The 20,482-nt window shown below is 39.3% G+C and overlaps 2 protein-coding genes across 2 annotated transcripts in view; one reads left to right on the top strand and one right to left on the bottom strand.

Annotated features, from left to right (window-relative positions):
* Positions 1–896: 896 nt before the first annotated feature.
* Positions 897–20,482, bottom strand: part of slc4a5a (solute carrier family 4 member 5a) — a 32,312-nt gene continuing 12,726 nt past the window's right edge. The window contains 15 exon segments of the mRNA XM_076104675.1: positions 897–1,595; positions 3,038–3,154; positions 3,234–3,491; positions 3,602–3,656; positions 3,749–3,887; positions 3,994–4,105; positions 4,195–4,364; positions 13,958–14,072; positions 14,458–14,631; positions 15,217–15,285; positions 15,943–16,015; positions 16,215–16,393; positions 16,583–16,744; positions 17,248–17,361; positions 18,759–18,937. Of these exon segments, the coding sequence (XP_075960790.1) occupies positions 1,338–1,595; positions 3,038–3,154; positions 3,234–3,491; positions 3,602–3,656; positions 3,749–3,887; positions 3,994–4,105; positions 4,195–4,364; positions 13,958–14,072; positions 14,458–14,631; positions 15,217–15,285; positions 15,943–16,015; positions 16,215–16,393; positions 16,583–16,744; positions 17,248–17,361; positions 18,759–18,937 (2,174 nt within the window). The 3' untranslated portion in view covers positions 897–1,337.
* Positions 5,686–10,417, top strand: ogfod2 (2-oxoglutarate and iron-dependent oxygenase domain containing 2). Its single transcript, XM_076104704.1, has 7 exons — positions 5,686–5,947; positions 6,057–6,113; positions 6,619–6,729; positions 6,823–6,922; positions 7,199–7,323; positions 7,743–8,000; positions 8,804–10,417. The coding sequence occupies exons 1-7, from the start codon at positions 5,813–5,815 to the stop codon at positions 9,068–9,070; spliced, it is 1,053 nt and encodes a 350-aa protein (XP_075960819.1). The 5' UTR covers positions 5,686–5,812; the 3' UTR covers positions 9,071–10,417.

Genomic DNA, 20,482 nt, shown 5'->3' with positions numbered 1-20,482 from the left:
ACCTTATGAATGTACTCAGAGGGGTTTTTGATAAAAAGATTTAATTGAAATGGGTGGTTATCTGTTCAATAACCCCTTCCTTCTATATCTACAAAACCCAGTACTGGTGCATTGCTAACTAACCAACGACGCCGCCGATGCCAGGCGTACTTGGAACTAACTAATATTCTAGGACTTATTTAATGAATTATTTGAGAGACCATGTTGTGACTTTTGTAGTTTGTAGCATACTCTCTATGACCTTTTCACACCTGTACATAATTGTTTTTAATGAATAAAACATACACTATTACATTTTTGACGTACTATACTATGACTTTTTAATGACATGCTTTACCATGACGTCTTTTGTTATACAATACTGTGACTTTATTCAATATGACTTTTCTATGACTTTTTTTAGACATACTATACTATGACACTTTTTTCCTACATACTAAATTATTACATTGTTCTAAATACTATACTATGACTTTCATGACTTTTTTTCAATATGCTATTCTATTACCTTTCTATGACTTTTTTACATAACTTTTTTAACAACCTATACTATGACTTGTTTCTAGCTTTTTTTTACATACTATATTATGGATTTATGACTTTTGTATTATACTATGACTTTCAATATGCTATGGTGTGTTGGAAAAAGTTATAAAAAGGTAATATAGTATGTGGACAAAAGTAAAAATAAAAAAAAAGAAATCATCATTTAACATCTTAAAGAAATATAATCATAAAAAAAATCATTAAAAAGTCATGCTATACTATGACTTTTTAATGATTTTTTTTAACATGTTAAACTATGACTTTTTAAAAACTTTTTAAAAAAAGAACTGAAACTAAAGTAAAGAAACTACAATTTTAGAATTTGGAAAATGAAACTCCACTATTGCAAATGCATCCGACTCATTTATTTAACAAATCCTCATAAGCAATATCTGATTCCCCATCAGGTAATGACTATACACCAAGGCCACGCCAATCAAACAATACTTCTATTGTAAAGTATTGCAGCTTAAAAATCTATTGTATGACACAGATAGAAAAAAATAAGTTAACATCATTTTTATGGGAAACAATGTTTGTAGGGAAATCAGGTAAAAGCTCAACAATTAATGTGGGTCAATGTTCACAGCAATTTCTTTGCTCCGTGTATTCTGGTTCTAAACACCAGTGAAATATCAACCAACGGACGTTCGGTTAGCAGCAATAAGCATCAAACTCATTTCACTGACATCTGGATTTCCATCGTCTGTCCAAGACTTCAGGCAGCTCGTGACAACATATCGTCATGCTCCACCGATCTGTCCACTCTACAATTCTCTTCCCAGTCCTCCTCAGTGGACATCAGACTCAGCTAAGTGGTATTCTAACTCAGTCTTCATGTCCTCTGAGCTGCTTTGCTCGGTGGCCAGCACCGTCTCAACAGGAAAAGATAAATATATACCGTCTTTCAGTCTTTTCGGGGAGGGCGAGTCTCCTGCACAGAAAAGAGGATCTGTGATTTTAAAAGTCATCGAGCGCATGTTATGTGTTCTCCGCTTGGTGTTCTTCTTCTTCTCTTGTTTGTAGGCAGCGTTCATATTGGCGATCACCTGGAAGTGGAAGAAACACATTCAGACACAAAACAGAAAGGATGTTTGTCTTTTCGGGTTAAAAAAAAAAAAGGACAAAATAAATATAAAACATCTGAGCTGAATAATTTCTCTTCACATCTACCATATGCTACACACAGCCAGTTATGTTTATGAGTTTAACAATTAATCCCATAAATGTGTGCATTTGTGAATATTGTTTAGACAAGTTTGTTGTTGCATAACACATGGGTAATACCAGTATGAACTTTGTACCAGTTATAATTGATACTTTCTAGTTTAAATGACAGGAAACTGTGGCGTGTAAGTCATTTAATAAATTATTAAATAAATATATGGTTTCTTGGTTTGGTTGCTTTCTTTTCTTTTCTTTTAGCATGCAACATCTTCATTTTAGCATGAAAAAATGTGACTTATAGTCATCAAATGGACAGAAATACAACACCGAAATAATGCAAATGTAGCTCTGCTCTTCCAATATATGTAAAAAGGACAACTGTTTGCTAACGTTTTTGCTGTAAAAACCTTGTAAAAGGTGATAATATGTCGATGTCAGCAACAATGACTATAAGTTCACAGCTAAAATCAGACAGGAGCGGTTGCATAAGGAAGAGGCGTTCAGGAGTGAGGACAGGGAGAGGTTGTAAGAGACTAAATACAGGTTTAGCAAGTTTAGAGAATGTATTCTAAGAAACTTCAACAACAGTTCGCAGAAAATGACTGTACTTCTGTCTGATAGGGTCTCACACAGGTCACCAGTTGCAAACCTAAAGGCCCAGGCACACCAAACCTGATTGTATAGAAATCTATGAGAAAATTCTCATTTGATATATATTACCTCATTAAATATTGTAAGCTTGAGTTCATGGCCTAAATCGCTATAGTTTCAAGTCTTATTCGATGCAGTATGATGTTCATTTTGTAATTCATGGTCCCATTTAGAGTCAAATAAGACAATGAAGCAGGGTATACTTTAGGGCGTGACTACCTTGTGATTGACAGGGCGCTACCATGGCGTTATTTGATCTGGGTGTTGTCTGTGTTTTCTTCTTTCATCTTTAACCCTTTCACTGTGTGTTTTCAATTCATGAAAGTAAAATGTCACCGTTTTGGACGCTTATAGATGCTTTATTTAGCGTTGAGCTGTACTTTGCTCCACTGTCTTGTGTCACTTTAGGTCGCAAAATACCAAGATGGCAACAGATAAAAATCAAGATGGTGACAGACAAAATCTCAAACTCGAGGCTGTAAAACGTCAGTCAACAAACTAATGGGGGACTACGTTTACTTCTTATATGCAGTTTCTATACCCCCAACCCCCATTTGTGGGTTTTGTGTCAAAACCCAGAAAGCAGCGGATGATGTGCATGTGACAATCAGATAAACAAAGAACTATCTCCATCACCAACATCCATTGTAATAGAGTAAGACAAAACAATTACCAGCTGCTTCACAGAGTTCTGCTGCTCCTGCATTATGGTCATATATGCCGAGGCCTTCTCCTTCGTGGAATACATATCCTGCTCTTGGTCGTCATAACCGAGCAGGCTCAAAGTAGTCTGGAGCAAAGGAAGTCAAATTAGTATGCAAAAACAAACCACAGAGTTAGATTTGTTTTTCTTGACAAGGGAGCCCTACCTCGTTTGGTAAATTAGCTTTCCTGTTGAACATGAGGGAGTAAGGGCTGAACTTGGTCGTAGGGTTGGTGGACGTCCTGAAGAGAAACAGCACTGGGTCCAGGAAGTCGTCCCATTCCGCCTGCTTCTCAGTTACCATCTGCAAAATGGCTTCCTTCAGTAAAGGACTCGTGCAGTCGTGGAGCGGGTTGAGCTGAGGTTGATCCAGAGGAGACACCTTCTGCACAATGCTCCACCTGCCGCACAGCAGCTTTGTCACCTAGAAAACACCAATACAGGCACTGATAAAACTGGTCCACGACAGTGTTACAATATCTAATCCTTTAATTGATCGGTTTATTCTAATTGACCTTGCGACTCACATCTCACCTCATCACAGAAGTCAGCATTCTGTGTACACACTATTACTTTAGGGGCACCAAACCTGATTGAACAGAGATCAGAATACATTATACTGCAGGTTAACTTTGTTTCAACCTAAAGATGAATATTGACGATTTTGTGAAATGCTTCTACCTGTATATGCATTTGGAAATACATTTCGCAACAGAGAGAGCGTCTGTCTTTTGCACTGGAAAAGCTTCTGGCCATTTACTAAAATAATCAATGAGGACTGTAACACTGGTGTTGCCTTGCTGCGTCTCTGGGAAAGGCCCTGGTTAAGAGAAGAGAAGAGAAAAACAGGCAGCAGGTCTCAACGTGTGGAAAGAAATGATACAGAATATTAAAAAAAATGTGATCAAATGAATTGAGGCTGAAACCTGTTATGTCAATCCCAACAATATCCCACGGTGCGTCCACTTTTATAGGCCGAACAATCCTTGCCAGGTTTTTATTCCTCTCTGTGTGCTGACAGGTCTCACAGACTTTTATCTGAAACAGTTATCGCAGAAGGTTCAACTTTATTATCGTCACGTCTCATTGATCTTAACATAAAAATGCAGTCATAAAGATGTGAGTACCCAATCCACTACGTCCTTGATGATCCCCAGCCAGTAGTACTTGCTCTGGATCCTGTGGACGGTCTTCTTTTGGCCCAGGTGATGACCGATGTCATTGAAGTGGCAGTCGAGAAAAACCTGCCTCTTCCTCTCCGCCTCTATTACCACCTCCCTCTTCTCTTCTTTCTTTGGTCCCACATAGTACAGCTTTCCCTCTTGAATGTAGAAACGAATTAAAAGTGGGACATGCTGTGAATCACTTGTGTTATTCTGACTTGTGGAGAATGGAGACAACGTCCCACCATACTTAGTATTTACTGTTGTCTTGCTTATCTTGATGGTAGAGATACAGATACAACATGGTTTATCAGTTTGGCATTATTTACCAAACGCCACTTATCTTCAGAAAATGTGGTGTTTTATAAGTAGTTCGATTGTTATTCCTATAAATTATCTTCCAACAAAGCACAAGTTACCTGAACAAGTACTAGAGCCGGTTTATGAGTGCAGGTTTTAGTGATTCATTTCTACAGGCTCCTACAGATGCATTTGATACATTACGTTATGTCCTTGATTTGAAATTTGCAGGGTTTTTGAAAATGGAAGTGCATGATGAAAGCAGCGCATTCTCAGTGTTTTTAAGGTTTTTAAAATAAACCTTACCATCGATCATAAATTTCTGGGCGTATCTTTTTAGATTCTTCTTTCGTAAGGGATTCATCGTCTGAGGAAAGCAGCCTTTCGCCACAAAAGTGTAAATGTCACCGAGTTTATTGGAGCTGGATTCAACCACCTCCTCCTCAGCCACTTGCAACGACTCCACGCTTAACATTTCCGCTTTAGACTTTACAAAGCAGTACAATGCACAACGTCTGTATTATCAATAAACAAAAAAAAATATGCTAACTGCCAATCGGCATATTTAGCAGCAGTGCTAGCTAATCCTATTGAAGACAAATAGCAAATAATCCACAACAAAAACACTCGGAATGAAGCTACAAAGCTTATGCCTGTATTCGCTCTCTTCTTCTACGTTTGTATGTATGTGTTTGATATACATTTGTATAACTAGCGCCCCCTTTTGGACAACGACTGATACTTCCTGCCAGTCGATTAAAAAAATGTCTAGTTTTCAAGTTATATGGGAAATATCTTTCATTATGAATACTGAAACCGGACATTGGAATGTGTATCTTTTTGGAAAATGTTTTTGATTACCTGCCGTCAATCCCTCAAAAGTTGCCGTACTGTATTCATTAAATATAGTAAAATAGTAAAAATAGTGCGAGTCTGCCATCTAGTGGTCACAGTTTGTAAACGCAGCTGCCAGTTTGTCAATACCAACATCAGTACAAGTACACGGAGTATACAAATATAAAGTCTAATGTTGATGGCTACTATATTTATTCAGCAAAAAAAAGGTGTGCAACGTTAGCCAATTTAAGATTTGAGGAAATTACACTTTTATTATTAAAGACTTTCGAACCGGAAGTGTTATGTGTGTGTGTTGCTGCTGTGTAACTAGCGTTAACACAGAATCAGCCGTGTAGCTTGTTAGTAAACAGTCTTGATGGTATTACTACGTTTATTACACGTCTGTGTGTTTGATTGAAGCGTTTCCTTTTTCAAACTGGTAGTAATGACAAACAAGGAAGACGGAAGTCGCCGGTTTTACACCTGTAACTGTTTCACCACTGATAATGTTTTCCTGGAGGACTACAAGCTCCATGTCCGCTTTTCCTCCGAGCAGCAGTTCAGACTGGACTACCAATCCGTGAGTGGATCTTAGTTACGTTTTTAAAACAAAAATATATATTTTGAGTGAAATGTCCGGTTTGTGAACTCTATTGTGTGTATTGTTGTGTTTAATTATTGCTGCCCAGATACTTCGGAGGCTTGGCTGCGAGACGGACCAACAGTTTGAAGATGTGCTCAACAAGGTGAGGAAGAGTGTCTGTGTGTCTGTTTGTGTGTTTAAGTGAGTAACAATACCAACAAACTTTTAATAAAGTACTGACATGATTTACATTTGGTTGGTTCGCTTAATTTTAGGTGTGAAATAAACCTCAAACATTTCACTAACTTTATTAACCCACATACATTTGAAACACGCCCACACGGAGCTCCAACAATTAGATGAATTGATAAATTGATCAACAGAGAATTAATCTGAATATTTGATAATCCTTTTTTTGTGATGACACTCGATAATTGTTTGAGTTCTTTTTCTAAATAAAATGCTCTAAATTCTCTAGTTTTTGGCTCTTCAAAGTGAATATTTGTTTTCTTAACCTATTATCTCTGGCTTTACTGTTTACTGTTGGTCTTACAGAACAAGACAAGTTCAGGATTTAATGAGAATTAAAAAACAAACAAATATCAAAAATGTTTTTAACATTTTTAGATTACCAACGCTGCCTTTAACTGTATGACTACTCTATTTAGATTTCACAGGAAGTGGACAGGCGGCGGCGTCTAAGTGTGACTTCTGCTGAGAGAGCCATTGCTATTAAAGACATGTACCAGCCTCTTCATCCTCATGTCTACCATCTGCAGGTACTTTCTGCATCAGGCCACTGCTAATAGCGTCATTAATAATGTGTTAACAACACCTTGCTGAGACACGCTTTGCACACCACCTCTCCTCAGGAGTCCTTCCTCGCACCAAAGTTCAAGCAGATTGTTGAGTGTTGTCGAAGCAGCAACATCAGTGAAGAAGGTCTCGGAGACATGTTGGAGGAAGAGGCAGGTTAGCTGGAGGGTGTTTTCATTTCCTCTCAGTTTTGGGTTAACATCAAAGAGTACCCATAATGCCATTCAGACACCTCATATTAGCGTACAAGGATGTATAAAACCTCTAAGAAGTGGACTTAAGAATGGTCGTAAACTTTGACTCAGGACAATGAGGACTGCTCTTATTTGTTTATATTGATTGCACCACATCATCCCAGTTAGATAACAATATATTGATGTACTAAAATGCCACATGGTGCATATTTAAGTAATTCCCGTCTTTCTGTTGAAGCTGCAAGGGTTTATCGCTTCCCTGTGTTTGAGAAACGCTTCTGTGAGGAGCTGATGGAGGAGCTGGAGCACTTTGAGCAGTCCTCCGCCCCTAAAGGAAGACCCAACACCATGAACCATTATGGGGTAATGTATGTGTTTCTACAGGCAGAAACCCCTGAAAAAGCACCAATTAACCTCACTCAGTCATTCACATTTCATCTTTATTCTGCCATGACATTTGGATCCTTGGCCTATCGTGGTCCCTCAGCCATGAAATAAGTAGAACTCTGTAAAACATGGGAGGTGTATTCCAAGCAGGTACTTGCAGGAACTTTGATAGATTGTCTAAATAAGTCACGGAAATTCAAAGGTCATTTCACAGTAACATTTAAATATTCATTATATCTTTTTTTTTAGCCAAGATGGAGCGCTGCAGCTGAAACCTTAAATTAGGAAGATCTAAAATGTTGAAGCCACGAAAGAGGTCTAACTTAAATATGTATGGTCGTAAGAAGGTCAGGAAATAAAACATGAGTTATACGTTCTAATTTTCTCTCTTCCAGATCCTCCTGAATGAACTGGGTTTTGACGAGGGCTTCATCACACCCTTCCGTGAGCTCTACCTGCATCCGCTCACCTCCCTGCTGTACCCGGACTGTGGGGGAGGCTGTCTGGACAGCCACAAGGCCTTTGTTGTTAAATATGACATGAATGAAGACCTGGACCTGAGCTACCATTACGACAATGCAGAGGTCACCCTTAATGTTTCCCTGGGCAGGGACTTCACCGAGGGCAACCTTTATTTTGGTGATATGAGACAGGTATAATACTATACTATGACACTATTACTACTGCTGCTGTTATTACTGCTATTAGCATACATACAACCACCACTAGGTTATCTATGCTGAAGCTCTAAAAGGCAAGTGAGAAAAATAAATTCTGGTTTTCATTTTCTAAGTCTGATCTTAATAGTTTTCTCTTCTGTGTTTATGATTTAAAAGCAGGTGAAGAAAGGTTTTGCAGGATAAACTTTATATGTTCCTTAAAAAAAATTGCTTATTGATTTCTCAATGCACTCTAAACACAAGTAACATAATGATATTGTGTGTTAGCAAGTTATGTAAATTAAAAATCACCTGGAACAAAACATGAATGCTTTTGGGGCATCTTGGCCTCTTGTGGCCAAAACGAGTATTACAACAACAAACACTTTAAAAGATTATACTGACCATCTTTCAACAGTGAGTTCTGAAAAGATTTTCCTGTAGTTGAGATTTTATTATGTCGCAAAAGTTATTTTCTTCAATGCTTCTTTGTGTATTTTGAATCCTTTAGTTTTTTCTCTTAGAGGAATTGCCTTTAAGAAAAGGTTCATGTTTGGAAAGATCACAGACGTATGTCCTACGGTAGTGACAAGTTGTGAACGTACTTTCTAAGATAAGAAAGCCTGAGTAAAGTTTTCTGGCAGTTTAGAGCTACTGTAATTGCATCTCATTAAAACTAAACAACCTAATATTTTAAATGTATTATAACAGCCGTAATGGTGAGACAATTTTTGATGTAATTTCCATACAAAACAGCTAAATCATGTCTAAAGTTAGCGGTTGTATCCCCCCTGCAGGTGCCTTTAAGTGAGATGGAGTGTTCAGAGGTTCAACACAGGGTGACCGAGGGCCTCCTCCACCGGGGCCAACACATGCACGGGGCCCTGCCCATCTCCTCTGGCCAACGCTGGAACCTCATCATCTGGATGAGAGCCTCACAGGAACGCAACGAACTGTGCCCCATGTGCAACCGGAGGCCGACGCTGGTGGAAGGGGAGGGCTTCGCTGACGGGTTCACCAAACACTCCGATGCTCCGCTGAACCCTTCATGTGTGTTGACGTGACGCTGCTATCAGCTTTTAATAAAGCCGCTGTAGGATTGGAAATTAGCCACTTTAAATTTCAAAAGATTTTGAAAATGATTTACTTTTGTCATTGTAGAGTAAATGACACATTTTGAGTGTATTCCAATTTGTAATAATATTAATATTTATTATTTGTACTATTAATGGTAATGGTACTCAAATTCTGTGTTTCGGACGTTTGGTGTAGAGTCCTATTGTGTGACTTTATTGTCTCAAATATTACTCCAATATTATCAAACCCCCGTCTTTATAAACAGTATGATTGTACTATATGTTGCCAAAGAATGAAAAATGAGTGATACACCACTCTGAATGTGTCTCTTTCATTACCAAACACCCCAAATCTGTACATGAGGCCAGGGATTGCTGAGGCATTCACAATGTTTTTAAGAGTAGGTCCCTGTTTTGTTTGTATCTGTCCGAGAGTGTGGATACCCGACCCGGCTGGGTTCGGACAATTATTTACAATTCATGTTTGAGTTCGGCCTACTTTACACATTCACTGCTCCGTTTCCTTCAGCTTGATTTATGCTTGCAGTATCCGTGAGCGTCGCAAGTGTCCGCAGGGCCAAAGTGATGTCACACCATAAGACACGGGTTACCGCGTGTCATTACATCCTAATCTGCACACACGAGGGTAACGCAATGTGTGTGCAGGTTTCATGCTATTCCACTGGCTGTGACGAGCAAAGAAGCGTAGCAATGTTCCAGAAAGGCCAGCGAAGAAGAAGATAGCCGGCTAGCTAACATGGATGAAAACAATGGAGGATTTAAAACAACAAGAATGCACACAATGCATTTTGGAGAGACATTGAAAATAAACATTGTTTGTTTAGAAGCAAACTCCACCGGAAACCTTTAATTATGTGATATGGTGGATTAGTCACATGATCTGGCCGATGCCCGATCCACTTCATTAGGTTAATTTTGGCGCCAGAAGTCCAGAAGTCAACATTGATAATACAAACCGGTATAATGTGCTTGTTTTGTGCATATTTTTAATGGCTGGCTGTAATCTTGTGTTTCCAATTTGATCAACTGTGTTTACTATTTTTGCAAAATTTGGTAGATCAGGAAGAATAGAAGTGAACACACTTTTGTGATGATGTGTGTTTAAGCCCCTGTGTTCAACACAAGACAAACCACATGCTTTGGAGTAACTGCATTTTAATTACATTATATCTGTCAATTTTTTGTTATTGACATATGCATGGAGTGTTGTGGTGGAAGTTAATTATGTTTTGATACAGAGTTTTCGAGAGTGAAAACACAAATATAAACCCGTACGATACATCATGCATAATAAATCGATCCTTTTCAACAACATCAGGAGTTTTTGGTTGTTTCTTTTTGCTCCAGGTTAATGTGCCAATTTGGAGTGTTGAACTGGCGGGAAACAGGGAAAGGAGAGTTGGTTCTCTGGGGTCAGAGGCACACTACAGCATATTCAAACAAACACAAATATGCAAATGCTACCATATAGTAAAAAACAGTAGACTTTACAACCTCATGGTCAATAGTTCTGTCACTAAAATGGTGCTTGTTTTCACATTTCCTGCCTCAAAATCACAGCCTGTACACACAGACTGATGATCGTACAATAAGTTTTGACATTGTACCAATTTCAAGATTAGTTTGGATTTGGAGCAACCACATTAATAGTACAATATCAATACCTAGCTAAATGTATAAAGATAAATATTTTCACATTCAATATATAATCCTATACAGCACATACAAATAAATAATTCCTTTGGTATTGTGGCCATTTACATTATACAAGTAAACAAATAAATGTTGTATTTAATATATTATTCAAAGCAAAATCTGTCAAAACTGCACCAATTTAAAAGCAGACGAAGCTAAACCTTAAACTTCTCAAACTGCATTGATTGGATCAGTCCCATTTCAGTCGGTCTGTTAAGGAGTCAGTTTGCTCACAGCCGCAAACCTTGTACTGTCGGTGGGGCAGCACTGGCTGCGTTGAGTAGTTTGCCCACACTGAGTCGTGCGTTGTTCTGTCAACAAGACGTAGAGTCTGAGCTTCATAACGTGGTCTCGCTGCTAATGTCCCGAGGGCGGAGGTGGTCGGTGTCTGAGTCGTAGTCTGACTCCATCTCGATCTTGACCTGGGGCACCGGGCAGGCCATTCCTCGGCCCATAGGCATGGCCGGAGACGACGGGCAGGAGATCTTCAGGTGGAGGGTGATGCTGAGGAAGGGCAAGCTCCAGTTACCAAACACACCCACAGACAAAAGCAATTAGGGGCTGAAGGAGGAGAACGGGGAGGGTGGAGGAGCTCAGCCATGTGGCATCATGACTCCCACTACAAGAGCTCATGTCAGTGATAAACAGGAGAAACATGACTGATGAGTGAAATGAGCTGCTGTAGTGGTTGTCTGTGGCCACACCGCCTCATGGTTAAGACTGGGACTGGTGACTGGCAAAGGTAACTTTAATTAAGGCAGGGAAATAATTTATACCGTGAACATGGGAATCCGTTTGTTGTGGCCCTTTGTAAACCTTACAAGAGAGACACGTTTAATACTGCAATGGAGCTGAGAGTATTTTAGTAGTCCATTTCTACCTTATGAACTTTATGTATACTGGAAACTGAGGAAGTTCTGATGCCAAAAGTAAATGGACCCTTATATTATCAAGACAATGTGATGTAAATAGTGATAAAATAAAAATGTAACCTACAGTACCTTGACTAAATGGCTACACTTTATTAAATGAGCAAATCCTGTTTTTTTATATATAAATCTTCAATAGTTCACAAAACAAAACTACAGATTTCCCTTTGAGTCTGACATCCAACAAGACTTTGAAGTTGCCCTCTAAGCAAATTTGTATTCAACCTTACACCATTTACACTGTTTAAGTCAGTACATGTTGTAACATGACTGAATGCAGAACCTTATTTGAAGGCGGTATTTTTTTTGTTTTTTGTTTTATCAAAACAGATGGATTTTGGTGAAAGAAATGCATTTAAGGCAAGTATAAACGCATAAAAGAGAATCACATAGCAACATCTTCTTCATCTTAATCCACAGTTGACAACATCTTGCGAAACCAATTCAAATTAATCAATAATAAATTACACAGTCAAATCCAAACCATGCCTCTTTCTAAGCAATGCAGACATAAAGCACAATTTAGAAATTCTGAATCTCCCACAAAGGGAAAGAAACAGGGTCAAACTAGGCCTAAGTATTTGTGGTTAAATGTTCAGCTGATTGAGAAAAAGTTACCAGAAACAGCCTCACCAGCTGCTTTTTCAATGCAAACATCTCCATTGAAACTGCTGCAAAGCGAGGGTCAGGCTACATTTCACATGCAGGTGTGAGCGTCACAGACTGATTTGCGAAAGTGATTCATCACATGGAGGAAAAAGAAACAACCAAAACAATGATGCTTGCTGCATGTTGATAATTATACATTTGTAGACAAACTAAATCCTTTCCATGTACTATACAACAGGCTTAATATACCACACATTATTTTTATTCATCTAATTCAATTTCATATATAAATGTGAATCCAAACAAAGGACCCTGACCAATGGCTTTGTGACACAGAGCAAACTATACTTAACCTCAAAGTCACTGCCTTTCAGAAAACTTCAAAACTAACAACACACATCAATGAAGAATTACAAAATGCTGAGTTGTATAGCGCAGTGCACATACTGTAAGCCATGTGGCTTTAGCACATGACACAGGAAGAGTAGCAGCAGGAGTATGCAGTTAATATATAATCATATAATATATATAATAACATCACAACGATCTGCATTGCCTTAAAGTGCATGGAGAGGAGACTGAGCTCAAACATGACAATGAGGGGAAACTGGACTATGATACATATGTTACGTGTAAATAATCTGTCTGCAATTGTAAATGCAAATGTCTGCCAACAAAAGTGACAATTTTCTAAATTCATATTTATTCTTAAAACCAGACAAAGAATGAATGAAGGAATATGAAAGTAACAAGGGCATTGAATTATTAGATGGCTTGTCATAAAATAATTGATTAATTTGGAAGTAAATAACAACTGGAGATTGCTGCTACACTCACATACTACACTCGTCACACTGAAGCGTCCCTTTAACCATGGTAATGTACTTAAATCATCAGTGGTCTGATTGCTCTTTTATTGCCATGCCCGCTGCCACACTGCTCACTTGAAACCTCACTTCAACCCCGGCATCCACCTGTAGGCTCTAAAGTCCTCCGGGGGGGGGGGGGGGGGGGAATTATTATCGCTGGCCTCCTCCTCGCCTGGTGTTTCCTTGTGGCAAGTGATTAAGTCAGAGCCTAGACGCTAAATATCCAGACATATTATACATTCACATAATATTCTACTTGGTTGACTGAGATATAACTAAAACTAGATTTACTATGTCCCTTTTTTTCTTTTTGGAATTTGTGTGAACTGACCCTTTAATCTGTGCACATTTACTGTGTATGACAAACTTTTCCCATGCACACGTGTGTGTGTCTGTGTGTGTGTGTGTGTTAAAGACCACTGTGTGTCGCAGCACCCTGGCAGTACGCTCCCCACTGAGACTGTGCAACATCAGGAGAGACTAGATCTTTGTAGGGGATGTGCAGTTTAAGGACACAGTACCTGCGATCCAAGTCTGAATCTGGGCTGGCTGAGTGGTTGGAGTAGACGTGACACTTGTCCTGCAAACACAAACACACAATAGAGAGCCAAATCATCAGAAACTTGTGTCGTGATCCAGCTTTTACTGCAGGGGGCAGCAGAAGCTCTTGTTCCTCACCTCCTCCTCACTGTCGTCTGGTTTGGACTTCTTCTTCTCCTTGTCCTTCTCCTTCCCCTTCCCCTTCTTCTTATCGTCATGCTTCTTCTTCTTCTTCTCTTTCCCAGGAAGGAGGTCGTCTAGCCAAGCCAGGTCGTGCTGGGAGAAGACCATGTCCAGCATCTTTCGGACGACCAACAGACCCAGAATCTGAAGGGTTCAACACAGAGATACACTTGAGACACAAGCCTAATTTGAACTCCCATCAACATTCATCTCACATCCAAGTTATGGTCTGATTATGATTTAGCTGGATGGCATTTGTAGATGACATTAACATGTATCACTGGTACACACAGTGCAATCAGATCACTTCCTCTTAATGATAGTTAATAGTTAGACTCTTTTAAAAGTGACATGATGCCTCTGTTATGTCTCTTTACATTCACTAACATCCGAACAATACATTTTGAAATGGATATATTATTTGAAGTTAGATCTTTACCTCCGTGGGCCTCTCGTCCTCCACCCAAGATACAACAACACAGGATTTATCGAATGCTGTGCTTACGACTGTGAGCATTTTGTCACATACCATAACAGGGAAGATGATGGCCAAGAAGGTGGATTTGAGGGTCCAGAGTACAGCCAGGCATATGATCTGGACCAGTGTGAACAGGTGAACCTTCCTCAGAGGAACATGACGGAGGTAAGAGAAGTCGGGCTGGTGCTTGGACGGCATCATGTACAACTTAATCCTGTCCCAGAACTGTAGACGAAGGCCAGGCAAAGAGGGAAAATGCATGAGAAAAATGTCTTAATAGCACAGGTTACTTACATGCAGAGCTCCATGAATGCAGCTTCCTCGAGTTGGAGGAAAGTTACCTAGGAGCACCTGCTCCAGCACAAACTCACTGAGTCCCCAGATATAGTGTTTTGAACTCATCTGAATGTATTTGTTAAATTGTTACTCTAGAGATATTGGTTATTATAATAAGATACCTGGCCATCAGAAGCCTACACTGACACATTCAGTACAGCCACCCGCAGGTACAGTTTATGTATTCAGCCCCGGGTTTGATATCTCTTCTTTATCCATTCCACATTTGCACATTTACAAAATTTGGGAGCTTAAAACAAATCCTTTTTTTATCCCCCTTGTAATTCTGCTTTCTCTGCTATGTGTAAGGACACAACGGATCACGTCTGCCTGCCTGCTTGTTTGTTTACTTGGCAGCTTTAATAAGCCGCTTCCCGCCTGCTGTCAGAAATGCCATAAGTAAGATGTAGAGCCACAATAACTCAATTTATTATGATAAACAACATCAACAGCTGCCACACAGTGTAGGCCTACCTGGATTCCACTGAGGGAAGCTACGCCCATGTAGAGGAAAACACCGTACAGCACAGGCATGGGGATGAACTACAAGCAGCAAGAAGGCCAGAAAACATGTTATTACAGTCACAACTCAGACAGGTTTCTAGATTGCTAACACGATTGGCAGTGATGTGTGTTACATAAGTAAGAAGTCTGAACTAAGTTGTTTTCTCTCCTGTGTTAATGACTTAAGAACAGGTGAAAAAAAAGGATTTTGCCGGATAATATTTCAAAGTTCCTTAAAAAAAACATGATTCATTAAACAGGTTTTATTGTTGTTGTCTTTTGCCAGGATCATTTTTCTAAGTAATTTGTTTTTCAATTTGAATGATTTTTTGGGGATTTTATGTCATAGACGTACGAAAAAATTGTCAAAATTGGTAAAGGGAAATTAAATGTTTTTCGATAATATCTAAAAAATATAAAACTATAAATTGGTGGCAGCACGTATTCACCCTCTTCGCCATGAAGCCCCACAATAAGATCTGGTGGTATTAATCACCTTCATAAGTCACATAATTAGTTAAATAAAGTCCAACTGTTGTTGATCAAGTGTCACATGATCTGTCACATTTGTTGTAATAATAATTTCGGCCGGGGGCACTTCAGCCTAGGAGTATTACTACAACGAACTCTGAAATGATCCTGACAAAATAAAAATTTCACCTGACAAACACGTGATTCATTCACTATACTTCTTACCTTAAGCACTGGAGCGAGGAAGATGGAGACTCCAGTTAGGGCAAACACCAAAATCCCTGTCATTCTTTGTTCTCTGTATATTGAACATTGAGGAATTACACACAAGAGACGGTCAAGTTAATTTCAAGTTAGGCTTCTCTCCTTCAAAATTTCAATTACAGAGGACTTAACAAAGTGTGTCTCTCATACTGTGATATTGCCAGTGGCAGCATCGAGGGATTAAGTCACAGTTTTGTTTTTATTTCTGTGTTTCTATCTTATTGAGGACCGACCTGACCCCGAGGAACTGAGGCTGCTCTCCGGGAGCGCTTGACTCACTCTCCATCTTCAGAGAGTCGATGTGAGCAATGGAGATGACGGTGGCAGCGACGTACCAGGGCAGGCCCATGAAGGAGCAGACGGCCATCAGGACGCCCACCCAGAACAGATCCAGGTGATATCCACAGCCTTTCTGCCAGGGAAATGTGATTTGCTGTTGTTTGAATGTTACACTGGCTGTAATGTTTTTTCTTTAAGAAATACATTTTATTGATAAATTGATTCAATCAAACAAAGTGCGATATAGCAGAGGTGGAAACATGCAATAATACCACTTCATGATAAATATGAAAGATATGTATCTTCCATAAATATGCCCTACCTTGAGTTTATTCTCCTTGCGGTTAACAATGACGGCGCTGATCTGCTGGTCCATGAAGATGAGGATAGTGACGAGGAGCGCGGGGACAAAGCTGGCCACGTAAACCCACCACGGATTCTTACCGAACGGCATCACCAGCCAGCCACGACCCGGCCGAGTTGGCTAGTGGGAGATGAGAGGTCACTTTACTTCAACAGCTGAGCAGCCCGTCTCCACAGAGGTACGGGCACATTTTAGACAGAAATCACTATCTATAATGGAATCATTCAACATTTTGGGACAGTCATCTGCTTCCTTGCAGATAATTTGATTTATGGTGCTGGTAGGCAGATTTTGTTTTTTCTTTGGAATGAGCCTACGCTAAGATAAGCTAACTGTCTCCTGGCCGTATATATTCATATTTAATGGACAGACATGAGAGAGGTATAGATCTTATCTAATTATCAGCAAGAAAGCATATAAATATATTTCTCAAAATTTGAAACTATTCCTTTATAGCATGGATCATCCAGTCTGGGAAAGCACTTGTTTGTCAACTAAAGTAAATACATGACAATGATTTGCTTCAGTTTGTGCTGTCAAAAACTTTGTGAGAGCAGCTAATTCATATAGCTAATTTATTAACATGTTTAATCTTATTTTGAAAAGAGTTTGAAAATAGGTACCTTAAATTCTGTGGGGACGATTAGCTTGGGAGTTTTGAGTCCCAACAACATATCAAGCCCCACGAACGTCATGATGGCCATGAAGATAGAGAAGTCACTGATGAGTTTCCTCAACTGACAACAGACAGAGAAAAAACAAAATTAGAAAAATAGAAAAATAAACGTTTCTTAGCAGAGAGACACAGACTGATAGGAAGCAACTCATATATAAAAAGCTGAGCTAGTGCTTGCTTCACTTGAGTCAAAGTATCATCCTTGTGTTTGTCTGTTTGACCATCCGTTTTCTGTTAGAGATCAGAAACAGGACAGATGTCAGCAGCAGTGCCATTTTGGGTCTGAGGGTATTGTATCAACACGGCTATACAATCAATACATTAACTATCAAAAGTGACAATAAGTCAATTAGAAGTCGTAAGCCTTTTTAGGAGCAGTAGGCTGCTTTGAAGTGCTGGGGGAGCAACTTGAGGTTCAGTGTCTCGCTTAAGGACAGACCTTCTGACGGTCGGAGTCAGGGATCGAAGCGCTGACATTGTGGTTGAAGGACGACCCGCTTTACCCACTGAGCCAGAGCCGCCCCCACTGACTTCAAATTTCTGGTATTGTATTCCACTGTTGTGGACATTTGGTGCATTAGTCTTCATTATTTGTTCACTATTTCACTTTAAATTCATCTTAAAAGGTACCCTGTGCAGTTCTTGGCCACTAGTAGTGCTGTGGAGCAATGTTTTTTTATTGATGGGCCCCTGTTTTGTTTGTATCATGCACACACAAGCACATTACACATTCCTGCTGTTGTATTGATCGACAGTTGGTGGCAGTAACGGCAACAAAGCATAGCAATAGGCCAACAAAGGCATTGTAGGATAAGACTGCAAGCTAGCAAACGTGAATGGAACACTTAACAATTGAATTCGTTTGTTTAACCTGAAGGATGCTCACAGTGGGCCATGTGCAAGAGCCACTTATACAAACAGTTGCTACTAAAGTCAACTAAAATAAACTTAATGCAAAATGAATATTCTGTAGTTCATAACCTCATCACATGGTGATGACATACATTCATTTCATTTTCATTCAATATTCATTTTAAACTTGCCAGTTTACTGAGAAATTTGACGGTTATTTTCTTTTGGGATTTCTTGATTTTGTTTCTTGACATTCTCAGAGAGGATTAAAGCACCCTAGCTTTTTTGTATTTCATTAAAGCAATTACCATCGTCTGGTGAGTCAAACTAGATTTTTGACAATAGGACTTGAAGCTCTGAACTTCATTTTGGTAAGTTTTTTGTGAATAAATTTGGCCACAAATAGAGCGGAACAAGCAGCCTGACAACGTTTGTTGAGAGGATTTAGTGAGTCCAATTTCACTCAAGTCCAATTCCACTCAAGTGCGATGAGTCCAGTATAATTTAAACTAGACTCATCTTACTTATTCTGCAAAATATGTTGTAATATATATGTTTTATTCATTTATGAAAATACACAGATAGACTGACAGATCATATCGTCACCTTGGTGGGGAAGTAGCGACTGAACTTGAACTTCTTGAGGGTGACAGTCATGGAATAGGTGCCGAAGAAGAGGATGAAGGACATGAGGGCCAGATCAGGGACGAACTTGCAGGTCTTTCCCACCAGAGAGCCTCCGTACTTAAGACACTCCTTCTTGCTCAGCTGGCTCCAGTCCAAACCTGTCACATTCAACTGGGGTGGTGGTTGGCAGTGGTGGGGAGACAGGAGAGGATGAAGAAGAGTGAAGTGTTTTTGACACAGACGTAGAGAAAAAAGGAAACACAGACAGAGTAAAAAATTGTCATCACAGATGTGAAGTTGTAATCCAGAGTGAGACGAGACGATGGGTTCGATGAAAGAAACAAACAAAGGAGAGAAAGAGGAGAATAAAGCGACTTCTTTATCACACAGTTGATAATACTTGGTTTGGCTGTAAACAAAACAGGTAGCTCTTTTCTAACATTGCTATCATATGGGCTTAAATACAGCCCCAGTAATTCATTCTGGGAAAAGCTGATGTTTCCGACCCTTTAAACCTTCAGCTTGAACGACAATGCACCAAAATAGCAGCTCTGTTTCTTAAAATGACGTTCTCATACAACGAAACTGCATTGTGATTTGCGTTTTGAGGGAAACATATTTTGTCGTGGATTACGTTTATTTTGGACGAATCACAAATACATTTTAAATTAGTCCTCGCAAGGATGAGGTCGGAGTGATGGATGGACCACAAGACAGAGGTCTTTAACCCAGAAGACTGTTTGTGCCCTGTGTGAATGAAGAACTTGTGTTGCCCAAACATAACCAAGTACTTTTTTTTTTGTTGTTGTTTAAACTTAGTAAGCATTTTAAGCCAAACTATGATGCTTTTTATTAAACTAACTAAGTCGTTTTGTATAGTTTTTTGTTTTGCATTGTTTGTTTACCACATGTTTGAAACGATTTAAAACGGCAACTGTTCCGTCGAGAAGAAAATGTTTTCGTAATTGAGGGTGCAGTTTAGTTGTATGGGAACATATTTTTGAAGGAGACAGGTTTGTATATAGAGGCAACAAAATGAAAAGGGAATGAAAACAAGTACTTACCCCAGAGAAACTAGAGCTGTTATCTGGATTTGGAACTAAACCATTGAAGATCATTGCAGCCACTGTTTATGGATGGGAGAGAGACAGGCAGAAACAGGGAGGTAATGAGACAGCAAAGGAAGAGGGGGTGAGGAGGGAAACAAAAGGAAGAAAAAACACAATGAGAATCCAGCGGCTGGGCATCGCAGAGAGCACTCGAGGCTCATGCAGACAAACAAAGAGGTACTCACTTCCAAGAGACGGTAGCCAAATTATTTGTGCATGACGAAAACAAACAAGAGACAAGTCAGTTACAGAAATCAATGTTTACAAAAATGACTGCAAATCACTGCCATTTTCAAAGATAGTCAACAGGTTACATAACATCTGTGAATTGGTACAATGAAGGAATCTCATTTACATTAGATTACCATGAAGCCATGCAAGCCCAAGAGAAATAGTTCAAAATGTATATTTCTACACAAACACACAAACAATGTTTTCTTAAAAGGACACATTCTATTTGGTTATTAAAGGTATGTACTGAACGGTACATTTTATAGTTGAAAAATAAGCTTAGGGAGAGTTCTCTGGTGGACAAACTATGTAATGGTGAAACTGTTTCTACACTAGTTTAAACATATACTTGACATTTCTGTA

Source organism: Anarhichas minor, unplaced genomic scaffold (genome assembly GCF_050575085.1).
Source record: "Anarhichas minor isolate MPS153535 unplaced genomic scaffold, ASM5057508v1 ptg000030l, whole genome shotgun sequence".
Classification (NCBI taxonomy): Eukaryota; Metazoa; Chordata; class Actinopteri; order Perciformes; family Anarhichadidae; genus Anarhichas; species Anarhichas minor.
This window is presented reverse-complemented; position numbering and strand designations above follow the sequence as displayed.

Bases quoted from the DNA above. Each gene is read 5' to 3' on its own strand.
- ogfod2 (XM_076104704.1), top strand. From the start codon at position 5,813: ATGACAAACAAGGAAGACGGAAGTCGCCGGTTTTACACCTGTAACTGT. The intron at 6,114-6,618 runs GTGAGGAAGAGT...TACTCTATTTAG, and splicing joins TTGAAGATGTGCTCAACAAG to ATTTCACAGGAAGTGGACAG. The intron at 8,001-8,803 runs GTATAATACTAT...TCCCCCCTGCAG, and splicing joins ATTTTGGTGATATGAGACAG to GTGCCTTTAAGTGAGATGGA.